The sequence below is a fragment of the Pogoniulus pusillus genome, chromosome 30 (assembly GCF_015220805.1).
Source record: "Pogoniulus pusillus isolate bPogPus1 chromosome 30, bPogPus1.pri, whole genome shotgun sequence".
Lineage (NCBI taxonomy): Eukaryota > Metazoa > Chordata > Aves > Piciformes > Lybiidae > Pogoniulus > Pogoniulus pusillus.
The window spans coordinates 18,178,168-18,193,401 of NC_087293.1; the positions used below are offsets into that span (position 1 = coordinate 18,178,168).

Here is a 15,234-nt window from a genome sequence, read left to right on the forward strand (position 1 = left end):
GTTGGTGCTTGAATTAATTCCACATTCACGTTCCTTCTCTCTCCACTGTCCAAAAGCGAGAGAGATTTCTTGAAATGTGCTTTTTGAGTAGATTTGTTATTGTTGTTCTAGCTGAACCAGGGCTCAGAGGACCCTCTGAAGAGACCGGTGGTGTATGTGAAGGGTGCTGATGCTGTCAAGCTGATGAACATAGTTAACAAGCAGAAGGTAGCCCGAGCAAGGATTCAGCATCGTCCTCCACGGGTGAGACTTTGAGGACTTTATGCAGGCACTGTCCAGCTGTTAGTTTATGCGGTGCTTGCTAGCAACACTGAGTGTGAAGATTTTTTTGTTGCTCTCTGTGAGCATTCACACATACAAAATTTTGTTACCTAAATAAACTGAGCTGCACTGTGAACAAGCAGCTACACTAGCTGGAAGTGCATAATCCACAGTGTAGCATCTGCTGTCTTTTATAAGGATTGTTTGAATGTATAAATGACTACAAATGTTATGTAGTAGTAGTTTTTTCTGTAATTAAATTATTGCCTGCTTCTGGTATTTCAGTTTTATAAGGTAATCTGCTTTGTGTTGAATAATAATTCTCTTTTATTTTAAACATGAGTTAATTGTTTGATGTTTTATAACAAGTAGAAGTTTTTGTTAGAGCTTTTTTAAACACTCTCTACATGTAGTTACAGAAGAGGAACAAAACTGCAGGTCATCTATGTCCAAGTTGCCACTTTGGAGGGTTTTTTTTTTTTTTTTGTGGAATTCTACTGTTAAGAAATGTATTTGGAAAGTGATCCATTTGCTGAAAATTCAGATATTGGTTTTCACTTACTTAAATGTGCAAGCAAACCAGTAACTCACCAAAATTTGTGTTATTGTGATTCATGTTCTTCAAAAATCCAGGCTGTGTGGGATGGGTTCAGAGACACTGTAAATCTGACGCCTTGTGACTGGCATTCTGTGTATTTAATTTACCTGCCATGAGATACGGAGCCTGGGTGCTGTCTTGTAGCATGCTGGTTGATGAACAGAACGTGTGTGCTTCGACTTTGGCCGTTGTGCCTGGCTGCGTGTACTAACAGCCACCAAGAAAGCAGGGAAGCGAAAGGAACAGGAAATTCAAGTTGAACCTATAAAAATTAAAAATAATGATTTTGTTTTAATTTTTAAGCAACCCACTGAGTACTTCGACATGGGAATTTTCCTGGCCTTCTTTGTGGTTGTGTCTCTTGTTTGCCTCATTCTTCTTGTTAAGATCAAATTGAAACAGCGACGTAGTCAGGTAAGAGAATTAATGGGGTACTCACTGAATGATGGAAGTGAGGGTTTCTTACTATGTCCTAGAACCTGCTTTCTACTTATGGAAATGCCAGGCACTGGCTTAGAATAGCTGTCTTAGTGAAAGGGGTTTTACCCATGGGTGTATGGCTTTGGAAAAGTGTGGAAATGTCTTAAACGTCTGCATTGGCCTGTGATGTGCATTTTGTTAAATCTTGAAATGAAGAGTACAGAAGCAGTTCATGTAGCCATTGGGAAGGAAGAACATTGGTGGTTGATCATCAGTAGCACTAGTGTACTTCTAAATAAGTCCAAGCTCTTGTTGATGTATTGTGGAGAGAATATCAGGACTGAAAATAAATTGGAGCTCTAGGTGAGGTACTTATGTGAGACACTTTGTTTTTTTTCTGTCAAGTATGAACTGGGAGGCAAATGGAAGCGAATGGATTCTAAAGTTAGTAGTTGTAAACTGTAAACCAAAGGTGCTATGCGCCACCAGCAGTGTTAGAGAGAGATAAGTAATCTGAAGTGACTCAGATGACAAATAAAATGAAAACAGCCCACTGCCTTCCTACACTACTTCTATTGATTACACTTGGAGGGAAGGGAAAAATGGTACAGCTAGTTTCCTAACAGTTCATTTGAATTCCTCTTCCAAGCACTGCTTCTGGTAATGTAGTGACAGCAGCATAAGAGGGCATTGCAAGTCGGTGCTGGCAGTTCAGAAAAGGCATCTGTCCAAATCTTACATGCTGCCTTGAAGATCTGCTGCCAACTAACTGAGCAGTTGCAGTGTACCCCAATCATCAGCACCTTCACCCCATGTTGATTCAGAGTGCCTTTACTGCATGTGCTGTATGTTCTTTTCACATGGCTTCTGAGCTCAGTCCTAGTTGTTAGCCTTCTCTCTGCTTGAGTTTTGAAACGGTGCCTAGTCTGGGCCTGCCATGAGTTGGGAGGAAGTGTTAATTTCACGTGGTGCTGCTTGTTGGCTGTAGTCCTTTATGCAGCAGTGTTGCCTGATTTGTTTTGTTTGTGGTTTTGGTTTGGTTTGTTCGTTGGTTTTGTTTCTTCTATTGTAGAATTCCATGAACAGACTTGCAGTGCAAGCACTGGAAAAAATGGAGACCAGGAAATTTAAGTCCAAAAGTAAAGGACACCGGGAAGGTAGCTGTGGAGCGCTGGACACACTCAGTAGCAGCTCTACCTCTGACTGTGCCATCTGCTTGGAGAAGTACATTGATGGGGAGGTAAAAAAGAAATTATTTCTTCAGTCTGGGCTGAGCATGTAGCTGATTTATTTTAGCACTGTTATGGTGCTGGCTATTGGGTACATGGTGTACTGAGGTTGTGCTGCTTGACCCACTGATAGCACTGAGTAACCAGCTGAGCCTCAGCTGCATTCTACATCTCCCAAAGAAATCTCAAGAGCATTTCCCCATGCTACAAAGTGGAAGCTGAGGGCACTCACTCTGCAGGTTGCTACCTCTGTCAAGTGGCTTTTCTGAGAAAGAATTTGTAAAGAAGTCAGACTTGCTTTGGCCTTTAGTTCTCAGTATTTCTAGCAAGTTTTCTGCTAAGATGATTGTGCCTTTGAGATCTGTTGGATGTACTGGGGATGCATTTTATGTTTTACTTCTCAAGGCTTTATGGCACCTTGTCTTTAAAATGCCAGGTACATGGGATTGCTGGGAAACCAGAAGAGGAGATGCCAAAAGGTCCAGAAGCTGTTTTTTGACTCCTCAATTGCCATCACTGTATTTGTGTCAGTGCTTGCCTTCTGTGACACAGTTTTGCCAGAGAAAGAAATGAAAGGATGAAACAGAAAATGGGCTCCTTAGAGCAGAGGCAGTCATTAATCACAGCTTTAAAACTTCAATATAGGAATTGTTTGCAGACATTTTGTTTTTAAATTATTCATCGTTTTAAAGGCAATGGAAGATACTAGGTGCAGTTTTTGAGTGCAACAAGCTACGAACAGAAAGTTAAAGATGTTAGCTGATGGGAAATTACTCACTGTAGCAAGAGTGAAGGCAGAAAAGGACTTCAGAAGGGCTGTATGAAACTAACTGAACTGGAAATTCATGCACAAACTGCACCATGAAGTGATATACATGGGAGAGAGCTTCACTGTATTAGTGATGGGCTGTGTTGTGAGCATCCCCGTTCAGAAGCAAAATCTTGAAGATGTTTTAGGTAGCATTGTGAAGGTGGATCAATGGTTTGTAGCTGTCAAAAAGGCAAGTTGGATATTAGGAATGAAGTGACGAAGTCTGGAAAACTGAGCAGAATGCATAATTACGCTACTGTGTAAGTTCAGTCATGCTCCCTCTGAAGTGCTGTGAGAGCACACTGCTGATCTCATTTCTCAAAAGACGCATTGGAAATGAAGGTGCTCTAAAAAAGGGCACTCACAAAGTTTGTAATAGTTTCCCTACAGGAAAAATGGCTGCCTGGACTGGGTTTAGTCCTAAAAGTGCCTGGAGCCAGGGAGTCCAAAGCTGTGAATGGAGAGCAGGAACAGGAATCCAGTGTTTGTGTTTTCCAATGCAAGATTGGGTGCAATTAAATTAAACTGCTAGGACCCAATCTGAATCAAAACGTGATGTTTCTCCCCCAGCACTGTGGAACTGCTTGCCAAAACCTGGGCTCATAGCAAGACCTGGAAGAAAATCTATTACGACTTTCAACTGGTGCATATCCAGCAGGCTCAGGAAACTTGTCAACAGATGGTAGCTGAAGAATGAGAGTGCTGGGCGAGGAAAAAAGTATCATATGTGTTGTGTTGGTTTTGTTTTCCAGGAGTGCTTTCCCTTGCCAGTAGCTGTAGGCAAGATGCATCATTCAATAATTTGATTTGATCTTTTAAAAAGAGTCCTTTAATAAATTAAAGTGAAGTCTAATGTTGGGGCTTCTTGAACGTGTAGATCATAGGGACACACAGCAGCAAGTATCCTACAGAGAGGCAGTGAATCTGCATGGGGCTGTAACGTGCTTGCAGACTCCTTTTTGTGACAGCTGGTCACAGCTGCCTTGGCTATGTTGAAACTGGTGGTATTTGTTTCCTTCTTATTGCTTGGAGCTTAGGAATTAATTGAATTACTTCTAGGTTAAAAAATCAAGGAATAAGCTGTGACAAATTAATTCATTTGGGAGGAGTGCTATGTCATGTTCCTTCGTCTGTTCCTATAGGAGCTGCGTGTCATTCCCTGCACTCACCGATTCCACAGGAGATGTGTGGACCCCTGGCTGCTGCAGCATCACACCTGCCCCCACTGCCGCCACAACATCATTGGTGAGTGCTGCTGCACAGCTGCCTGGTGTCCAGCTGGGGCTGAGCAGCTCACAGGTAGATCTCCATAGAGCTTGTGGTCTGTACTGCCACACGAGCCCAGCGACACGGCTGGAAGCAGTCCCTGGCAAGACAGGTGATGTTTGTGGCTCTCCCTGGCTTTAGGCATGATGTCAGGGTGGGCCAGTGTGCACCAGCTCCTGAGGGCAAAGACAGCAACCAGAGCTGTGAGATGGATGGATTTTCTCTTGGTAATGACAAAGAAAAGACAATTAGTTATTCTTTTACTCTTATTTTCCTGTGGTGGTGTAACTTTGAACATGATCTCTCTTACTTGCACCTGTCTTTTTAATTTCTTCTGTCTTGAAAAAATGTTCTATTGGTGCATATTTACACAAACTGGACTTCAGCAAGGCCTTTGACACTGTCCCCCACAGCAAACTGCTGTCAGCCCACGGCTTGGATGGTAACACTCTGTGCTGGGTTAGGAACTGGCTGGAGGGCCGGACCCAGAGAGTGGTGGTGAATGGTGCCACATCCAGCTGGCAGCTGTCACTAGTGGTGTCCCTCAGGGATCAGTGCTGGGCCCCATCCTCTTTAACATCTTCATAGATGATCTGGATGAGGGCATGGAGTTTGCAGATGACACTAAGCTGGGGGCAGATGTGACTGAGCTGGAGGGCAGAAGGGCTCTGCAGCGGGACCTTGACCGCCTGGACAGATGGGCAGAGTCCAGTGGGATGGGGTTCAATAGCTCCAAGTGCAGGGTGCTGCACTTTGGCCACAACAACCCCATGCAGAGATACAGGCTGGGGTCGGAGTGGCTGGAGAGCAGCCAGACAGAGAGGGATCTGTGGGTGCTGATTGATACCCACCTGAACATGAGCCAGCAGTGTGCCCAGGTGGCCAAGAGAGCCAGTGGCATCCTGGCCTGCATCAGGAATGGTGTGGTCAGCAGGAGCAGGGAGGTCATTCTGCCCCTGGACTCTGCACTGGTTAGACCACACCTTGAGTACTGTGTTCAGTTCTGGGCCCCCCAGTTTAGGAAGGACACTTCGATGCTTGAGCATGTCCAGAGAAGGGCGACGAGGCTGGTGAGAGGCCTCGAGTACAAGCCCTACGAGGAGAGGCTGAGGGAGCTGGGATTGTTTAGCCTGGAGAAGAGGAGGCTCAGGGGTGACCTTATTGCTGTCTACATCTACCTGAAGGGTGGTTGTGGCCAGGGGGAGGTTGCTCTCTTCTCTCAGGTGGCCAGCGCCAGAACAAGAGGACACAGCCTCAGGCTGCGCCAGGGGAAATTTAGGCTGGAGGTGAGGAGAAAGTTCTTCACTGAGAGAGTCATTGGGCACTGGAATGGGCTGCCTGGGGAGGTGGTGGAGTCGCCGTCCCTGGGGCAGTTCAAGGCAAGGTTGGACGTGGCACTTGGTGCCATGGTCTAGCCTTGGGCTCTGTGGTAAAGGGTTGGACTTGATGATCTGTGAGGTCTCTTCCAACCTTGGTGATACTGTGATACTGTGAAACCACTGTGTGCAGTGAAAACTGAAGCAGTGACTGACAGCCTTGTGCTTGACCTGCAAGATCAGAATCACAGAATATATCTGATTGAAAGAGACATCAAAGATACCCAGTCCAACCCTTGGCCCACCACTGAAGGGTCAACACTAAACTATGTCCTTAAGCGCCAGGGCCACGTACCACTCAAACACCTCCAGGAATGGTGACTCCATCACGGCCCTGGGCAGACCATTCCAACGTTTGAGAACTCTTCCAGTGAAGAACTATTTCCTGATAGCCAGCCTAACCTTGCCTTGGTGCAGCCTGGGGCCATTTCCTCTGGTCCTGTTGCTGGGTGACAGCACTAGAGGAAAGAAAGAGAAGTAATGCTTAAGCAGAAGGCTTTGCATGTGTGAGAACAGTATCTGGAATTGCTTTGCTTCCTTTCCTTTTTAAGCGAATACAACTCTCTTGAAGGCTTCCAGGCAGATGCTCTTAAATTACTGTGCGCGTTTTGGTTCTGTTTCTGCTTGGTAAAAGAGTTGCTTTTTTAAACTCTCTTGTGCGTGTATGTAACAAAATTCAAAACAAAATGTCCATCTTCCTTGTGTAAAATATATTCGCTTTAATTCCTTCTACTCTTCCACTCTTACTTCTCTCATTCAGAGCAGAAGAAGGGAAACGCAGGTCCAGTCTGTCTGGAATCCATCAACCCAACACGCAGCCGGCAGCAGAGGGTGATTCTGCCTGTCCATTACCCAGGCCGAGTGCACAGAGCAAGCCAGATCACAGCGTATCCCACCCGGACAAGCATGGACCCTCATGGGAACCCCATCACGGTGCTCACAGTGGAGCGGCACGGCGAGCAGAGCCTCTACCAAGCCCCCTCCTCAGCATACATCCGAAGCTATCAGCCCATCCACTTGGATCGTGCTTTAAACACTCACCACTGTAGCCTGGAGCACAGGGCTTACTCTCCAGCTCACAACTTCCGAAGACCCAAGTTTGGTGGGCGCAGCTTTTCCAAGGCAGCATGCTTTTCCCAGTATGAGACCATGTATCAGCACTACTACTTCCAAGGCCTTAGTTACCCTGAGCAAGATGGACAGCTTTCCTCAAAGGGTCCTTCCCGTGCCTTTCAGCCTGGTAGCAGCATGCTTTTCCCTCCTGTGGTACATGTAGTGCCCTCATCCCACTTGGAGAGTGGCAGTACTTCCAGCTTTAGCTGCTATCACGGTCATCGTTCAGTGTGCAGTGGATACTTGGCTGACTGCCCTGGCAGTGACAGTAGCAGCAGCAGTTCTGGTCAGTGCCACTGCTCCTCTAGTGATTCCATGGTTGACTGCACTGAGGTCAGCAACCAGGGTGTTTACGGGAGCTGCTCCACCTTCCGCAGCTCGTTGAGCAGTGACTATGACCCGTATGTTTACCGCAGTAAGAGCCCGTGCCGAGCGGGTGATGTTGGTGGTGCGAACAGGGGTGCAATTGTCCTCTTGGAGGGCCCTCACCAGGACGAGCTTCCAGCTCATGGCCACAGTCTAGTGGGTGCTGACTGCCGGCCTGTGCCAGCTTCTTCCTCAGGGGACCAACTGTCTAATTGCAGCATGGATATGAACTATAGCAGTAATTCCTCTCTAGAGCACAGGGATCCCAATGGCACTACCTCAGAGGGAGGACATGAGGCCACTCCTGGTGCTGCTGTGGATGTTAAAAGGAACTGGAAGAACCCAGAGACAGCAGGGCCGCTCATGGAGCAAGCGTGCACGTGCTGCTTTGAACTGCAGCACTCTGCCCTGGAGCCCAGTGGCAGGGCCACTGACTGCAGTGCACTCTTGCTTAGCTCTACCCTCTGGGGGACGTGTGGCCCAGGTATAGAACCACAGGCAGGGAACACCCCAGGCTTGTACAGTATTAACTCAGACCACTTGCATAGGACAGATGGGGTGAAATACGAGGGGTTGCCCTGCTGCTTCTATGAAGAGAAGCAGGTAGCCTGTAATAGCAGCAGTGGCAGTGGAGGCAGCGGCTGTTACATGGAAGATTATGCAGTGAACGTGCAGTACATGCTTCCTGACGACACCTTGCCCAGCTGCTGCAAGGGAGTGTGTGAGCTGGGTCAGCGCATTCCCATCATACCTGAAGACAGAGACTGTGAGCTGATCCTACCTACAGAGTGCCAAGGGACCCACGCAGGAGTCTGTAGTTCCTGGGGTGGAACCCCTGAGCTAGACACTTACCTGCACTGCCAAGGTCTAGGAGAGGTACAGGATGAGAGAGAGGTGTGCTATGAGGCAGCATCATTCCTGCAGCAGAACTACTCTCAGGAGGAGGAGGAAGCTGGAATGCTCTTTCCCAGTCCCACTCTGAATTCCCAGAAGCTGATGACAACCACGAAAGCAACAGGTAACGTGTGGGTGTTTTGATTGCTTGTTACCTTTCTGTCCTACTATACGAAATGCTGCCAACTTCCTAGGTACATACAGTCAAAAAAGTTGCTGCTGCCCATGCGTAAGAGCAGGTTATTGACTAATCCTTCCCCTCAAAGTGTTCTCTTGTTACCTGGGCTTGTTACTCATAACCAGAGGAACAGAAAATGGCAATTTACTGTCTTACCCTGTTAAGGGTTTCGTATTCATCTTTTGCAGGGAGGGGAAAATTACTGCTAGTACCAGGGTTGCATTGGAATTCCCACAGCCAAGGACACTGCCAGTTGTGGCAGCTGTGGTTTGCTGCCTGAGTAGGCAAGGCTGCAGTGCTGGGAGGGGACAGAGAAGCTGAAGGATTGAAAGAAAAAAAGTGTGAAAAACTTGGAATTGCTATAGAAGATGTGGGAAACATCTCCATTGTGGACATACACAAGGGGGGAGAAAGAACTACTCACAGGATGAAGGGGATATTCCTTACATGCCTTGCCAAGGCTGTTGTAAGAGTGTTCATAAAATCCTAGGGTACTCTAGGCTGCGAGGGACCTCAGGCCATCATCTAGTCCAGCATAACCAGATCTGAGAGGAAACCAGTTTGTCAGATTAAACCAAATTTATTCAGAGAGACTGTGCTGCTCTGGGCCTTTGTTCCTGTGTTTGACTCCCATCGTGGTAAAAGGTTCTTTATCTCCAGTCTGAGCATTGCTTTTTCAACTTAAGCTCCTTATCTCTTGTCCAGAACGCATCATTGTGAAGTCCCTGGTTCTATTGTTGTGGCAGCTCCCATGGAGGTATTGCAAAGATGCTAGAGGCGTCCCCAAAACCTCTTCTGCAGGCTGAAAAAGTTCTAGTCCCTTGACTAGGCTCTCTGCTGAACTTACTTCAGTCAGTCATTGTCTTGTTCTGGGGGGCCCCAAAATTGAATGGGATCTTCTAGATGTAATGTTCCTTAGTTTTCCTTATCCTACAGGTGCTGGATCTTATCCCTTGGAAAGAAGCCAAATCGGCGACTAGACCTGCCCAGATGATCCCGGATGGAGCAGCAGAGCTTAGCAGAGACTCCAAATTCTTATGGACTTATTTTTTTTTAAAGCTTTGACAAACATACAAAAGTGGTAATGTGGAGAAGTCCCTCTCCCACTTCCTCTCCCTCTGTGTCCACATCAGATTGATTGTCTTTGTTCCTCTCCCCTGAAGCCTTCAGGCCTCCATTTGCGTGCAAAGCCCACGTGGGACGCGGTGCGGAGCGTTTCTGAGCTCTGGTGCCATTTCTATGTTAATGACAAAGTGTTATTTATATTTTCTTCTAGAAGCAACCCTATCGGCTCCGGCTGAGAGCTAACGGTGTGTTGAGTAAGCCAGGCTACGTGTAGATGCTATTATCTCCTACGTAAAAGGAGTCCAGCCTTCGATTAAGCTCAGGGCTACACCTGCCTTAGAAACCAGATAGCACCTTGATACATAGTAGTCCAGAGGGATGCAGCTCCTGAATGGATGCTCAGATACTGACTGCTCCTAGTAGCCAGCAAGTTGTGTGAGCGATTCTGAGGGAGGTAAAGCACAGACTGTCTCCTTTCTCCTCTCCCTGTCTTCCCCCTTCATGCTGCTCTGATGATTTGGCTAGGAAGGGTCTCCTGCCTTTATGATTAGTTTTAACAGAGTGAGGGTATGGAAGTTGGTAGCTGAAAATGTTGCCATCCTTATTTCTTGCTAAACCATGGACCTCATATCTTCTGACAGATGAAGAATGCTGGAGACCCTTCCCTCCAACAGATGCTAGAAGAAAGTGCTTGGAAAGGGTAAAACCTTTGTAGGTAATGAACCTTGCCTTCCAAAGGAAGTTTTTCAGACACCTATACCCCCTGTTACAGCTGTGAGGAATGCTGGCATGTGCAGGAAAACAGCTTGCAGGGTGCTTGCAACTTGGCTGGCTCATTTTGGAAGCAGGTCAGAAAGTGTCTTGTTTCCTTACAGACTACAAGCATGCCTGAGGGAAGCAGTGCTTGTCACCTTCTGTGCATGTGGGAAAGTGACTGACTTGGTTTAGTTCTAGTTCTTGTTTCCTTCTTTGCTGTGGTTGGTGTAGCTTCCATAGATCGATCTGTTTTAAAGGTTTCTTGAGCCCAGCCAGTTGTGCTGCTTTTGTTTTTGTTCTTGTGTATAGAGTGCTCTTTGTACTCCATCAGCCTGGACACACACTTTTGTTCTTGTTCTTGTACTACTAGTGGGGATGTTTGTTATCATGAGATAATGCATGTCCTCACTTCTGATAGCAGTTGTTTCCTGTGGAAACAGAAGCTTCTGAGTAAGAGGCTACCATAGCACGGTATAAATTGCCTGTCATGCTGCATGTGCCTGAGGACACAGTGTCATCCTGCCTGGGGTATTCACAGCAGGAATTCTCCTAAAGGGAAATTAATTATTTAATGCCTGCAGTGCCAGTCTTCTGCAAAGATCTGTCTGGAGTTCAGTACGCTTCAGAGATACTAAAACATGAGAAAAAGATGCTCCATCTTCTGCCAGAGCCATGTCCCTGACAGCAATGGGCTGAATTAGCTGGTTTGCTTTATAGTCCCAGATGGAATATCTTAAAAGAAGCAAACACCTAAGAGAAATAGAAGATGCATTAATCTGTTTACTTTTACTTTTTGTACTCAGTAAGTTAGGAAAAATAATTCTGTTTAAAGGAATTCACAGGAAATCTTCTTAAATGAACAAACACCAAAATCCAGCTGTTCAGAACATTAACACAAGGCAACATCTCAGTACAAGATGAAAAGAGAAGTTCCATTAAACACATTTTCTGTGTACAAAGCTTATTCTCTTAGTGACTGAAGCAAGTGGTATGTGTTGGGAGAATAAATGCTCAAGTTTTTTGTTTGTGTGTCTAAGTCTTGCCTTTCTGCTTCCTTCACTCAAATGCAGTGTAGAAGCTATGGCACACTACCCTGGTTATCCCACTTGGCATTTTTTGAGGCACTGAGGCCCCCTAAGTGTGTTGTACCCTGTAACTACACAGCACGTTGTGGTAAAATGTGGCTATCAAAGAGAAATCTGAATGTTCTGGCTTGCAGTGTGCCTGGATGTGCTGGTCTCATTCCCATGTTGTGGAGGTCTCTGCCGGTACAACAGTCTCTTCAGGCCTTACCACGGAGGTACCCTACTCCTGCATCTTGTGGTTGGTTTTATATTCAGCTCTCAGTCAGCCCCCTGCCAGCTCTATGTCCATGCAGGCCCACAGGCTAGCTGGCTGTGAGCAGGGGCGTGTTAACAAAGTACCTTTCTACCACTTATCTGAACAGTTGTCATTGTGTTTGGCTCATGAGGCACTATTTAAAATGTTTTTAATTAAAGTTATAGCACTTAAAATTGTTTTGTATAAACCTTGCTGTAAAGATTCTTAAGGTCAAAGGGCTCTTTCTCCTTCATTACCATTTTTAAAGATGTTTTAAAAGCTAAAAACCATCTTGTATATATTCTGTGTATGTATAGCAGCACATTTCATTTATGGAAATATGTTCTCAGAATATTTATTTACTAATATATTTATCTCAAGCCATGTCTTATGTTGAGAGTGTGTGACATTATTGTAATAATCATTGAAAATCACTAACATGAGGCCCTGTAAATACATGATAATTGCACACAAAGATTTTTACAGTACTTGCCGACCAAAAATGATTTCAAAGTTGTAGTTACCTGCAGTTTTGTAAGAAAGTGTACAAATTTCTGTATTGAAAAAAAAGGCAAACCCACACAAAAATACAGTTTTATTGCGTATAGACGTGGAAGTTGTCCTTTTTGTTTGGGGGGGATAGCCATACTCCTCGAAGTACAGCCCTAGGACATACTGAGGTGAACTGTCAACAATACTTTTTTCCCTTTAAAAAATAATAGCTAGATGGAGATGTAAAAACAAACACAGATGCTGCCTTCTTGCTGCTGATCCAGGCAGTCTTACCTGGCGTCTGCGCTGCACGAGTGCTGCCTGTCACTTCAGCATCCCTGGGCACCCTGGCTGATGTTGTCTTTAGGGAAGGGAAAGCTGCATCCCCTCGTGACAGAGAAATAAAAGATGGTGTAGGAAGGAAGGTGAAGAAGATGCAGGACACAGAAGAAAAAGTGAAGAGCTGGGAAAGTAGTGGACCAGAGCAGAGTGGTTATTGGAGGTGTGGGGCAAGGGGCTTTCTTACAAGCCTGGGAAGTCTCCCAGGCATATGAGACATGAGGAGGAACTCATCTGCTGAAAACCATCCATACATATGCTTGAAACCTGTCTGTTCCTTATAGCAGAGGAACTTAATTCTGAATGAATTTCAGGTAAAAATAACGTGTTGTCCTAAAATAAAACCAATGTCCGTGGGCACGGATAAATCAGAGCTGGAACTGTCAAGGCAGATCTGAGTCCTTACTCTGGGTGGTGAAAGTGCTGTTCTGACAAACCGAAGTCGTTGCTGTGCCGATTTTGCCAACAAATGTTTTTGTCAGCAGAGGGCATAATGTGACCAAAGATGCTCATGCAGGCAGCGACTGAGGGGCACCTGGTGCTACGTGGATCACAGCCTGCACGTGTAGGTACGCACTTCGTGTGGTCTGGTTTCATAGAATCAACGAGGCTGGAGAAAACCTTTCAGATCACAGAGTCCAACTGTAACCCAACTACCATCTCCACTAAACCATATCCTGAAGCACACCTACAGCTTCTTGAACTCCACCACCTCCCTGGGCAGGCTGTACCAACCCCTCACCACTCTCAGTCCTAATGTCCAACCTGAACCTCCCCCAGCGCAACTCAAACTTATTTCCTCTTGCCCTGTCACTGGTTACTCAGGGGAAGAGACTAACACCAGCCTCACTCCAATCTCCTATCAGGGAGCTGTAGAGAGCACTAAGATCTCCCCTCAGCCTCCTCTTCTCCACATGAAACAGCCCCAGCTCCCTCAGCTGCTCCTCGTATGATGCCCTCCAAACCCCTCACCAGCCTTGCTGCTCTTCTCTGGACATGCTGCAGTACCTCAATGTCTTATTCTGTGGTGCCTAGAACTGGACCTCTGTGGCCTCACCAGGGCTCAATACAGGGGTACCATCACCACCCTGCTCTTGCTGGATACAATGGTTTTGGTACAGGCTAGGATGCTGGTGACCTTGACCACCTCGGCACACTGCTGGCTTATGTTCAGCCACCGGCATCCCCTAGACCCTTTTCCACTGGGCAGTTTCCAGCCACTCTGTTCCCAGGCCTGCAGTGTTGCTTGGGGCTGCTGTGACGAAAGTGCAGGACCTAGCACTTGGCTGCCTTAAACCTCATTGCATGGATTTAACCTGTCCAGAGCTCTCTGCAGAGCCTTCCTACTCTGGAGCAGATCCACACTGCCACTCGATTTAGTGCTGGCTGCAAACCTGCTGATGGTGCCCTCGATCCCCTCACCCAAATCATTAATGAAGACATGAAACAGGCCTGGCCCCGGTACCGAGCCCTGGGGACACTGCCTGTGACCAGCCACCAGCTGGACTGAACCCCACTGAGCACAACTCTTTGGGCCCATCAGCCAGTTCTGAATGCAGCCCAGAGTCCACTCGGCTATGCCATAGGCCACAAGGCACTTGAGAATGCTGTGGGGACAGGGACAAAGGCCTATGCTGGAGTTTACAATCTGAGCCTCCTCCTTCTGAACCCTTAGCTGCAATTTGCTGTTCCTGAGGTGTTCTCATTTCTTAGTCTAATGAAAACTGAGGCGATTGTGGAACAGCAAAGGTTCTTAAAGGCACAAAATAATCAGGGAGGCCATCGAGGCAGTTGTAGGCTGTGGCCTGAAGGTGAATATGATGCTTAGCTTGGGGAGTGTGTGTGTGGGGTGGGTGTTCCACCTCTTCACTGGTGTGGCTTTTTAAAACGCCTACTAAAAGCATGGCTTTTCTCTTAAAAAGTAGGATTTGTTTCTATTTGGCCGGGGGGGGGTGGTGTGTTCTTCCACTGTTGAGGTTCACTGTTTAAGGAATTAATTTGTGGCCAAAGGTCAGTCCTGTGGGCACCACAGACCCACATGGAGCCTCCGTGTAACAAGCAAAGCAGGAGCAGGCTGCTCCTGAGCCCATGAGGCAGGCCGGTTAACACCTGGCGTCTCTGTAACACTATCTTATTTTTGCTGTGGCAATGTTGGGTGCATCTGTCAAATCCTGTGACAGCTGGAAGGTAATAGTGGTTGTTACTGGGGCAGTGTGATCAGAAAAATAGCCTTTAAAGGATGGCAGTCTTCATGCTGTGTGGAACCAGTCTGGACAAAGTCTTTGGCCCGGGGGGGGAAAACAGCATACCTGAAACCAGATCTTTTATCTTGCAGCTGAAGCACCATGCTCCGGCAACTTAAACTCTTTCAGAATAAGTATACACTTCTCTTGTGGGGAATGGAACTGTTGCTGAGGAACCACCAAAAAAGGCAGCAGTTCCCATTAAAAAAAAGGCAAAAGAGGTGTCCCATAACCTGAATGGTGAGAAACGAGGGCAGAGTAACCTCTCCCGTGACAGTAGTCTCTAAAATCAAATGTCTGAGTCCTGGAATGAGAAGCTGGAGGCAGGTCTCGTGTCTGACACTGGCATTCAGGTACTTGCACAAAATGTAGCTGAAGAGTTCTTTGAGAGAGTGTAGTATTGCTTTTGGTCAGCAGGAATTAACGTAAGATCAATCTTGCAAGAAAGTACAAAGAGCACTGCATGTTGCTGCAATTTGTGAAGGCCAAAAGAACTGCTGTAGTTCC

General features: G+C 46.6%; 1 protein-coding gene across 2 annotated transcripts in view; it reads left to right on the top strand.

The window, feature by feature from the left end:
• ZNRF3 (zinc and ring finger 3) overlaps window positions 1–12,258 on the top strand; it is a 78,385-nt gene extending 66,127 nt beyond the window's left edge. Inside the window, exons 4-10 of one of the 2 annotated variants that reach the window (XR_010307894.1) lie at window positions 112–243; window positions 1,163–1,273; window positions 2,352–2,519; window positions 4,462–4,564; window positions 6,722–8,458; window positions 9,449–10,031; window positions 10,219–12,258. Coding sequence is in view for 1 of the 2 variants with exons in the window: in XM_064168761.1 (XP_064024831.1) it covers window positions 112–243; window positions 1,163–1,273; window positions 2,352–2,519; window positions 4,462–4,564; window positions 6,722–8,458; window positions 9,449–9,492 (2,295 nt within the window). In the remaining variant the exon portion in view is untranslated. Of the gene's footprint in view, window positions 1–111; window positions 244–1,162; window positions 1,274–2,351; window positions 2,520–4,461; window positions 4,565–6,721; window positions 8,459–9,448 lie in introns of both variants that reach the window. The other variant, XM_064168761.1, reaches the window with a different exon arrangement.
• Window positions 12,259–15,234: the final 2,976 nt, after the last annotated feature.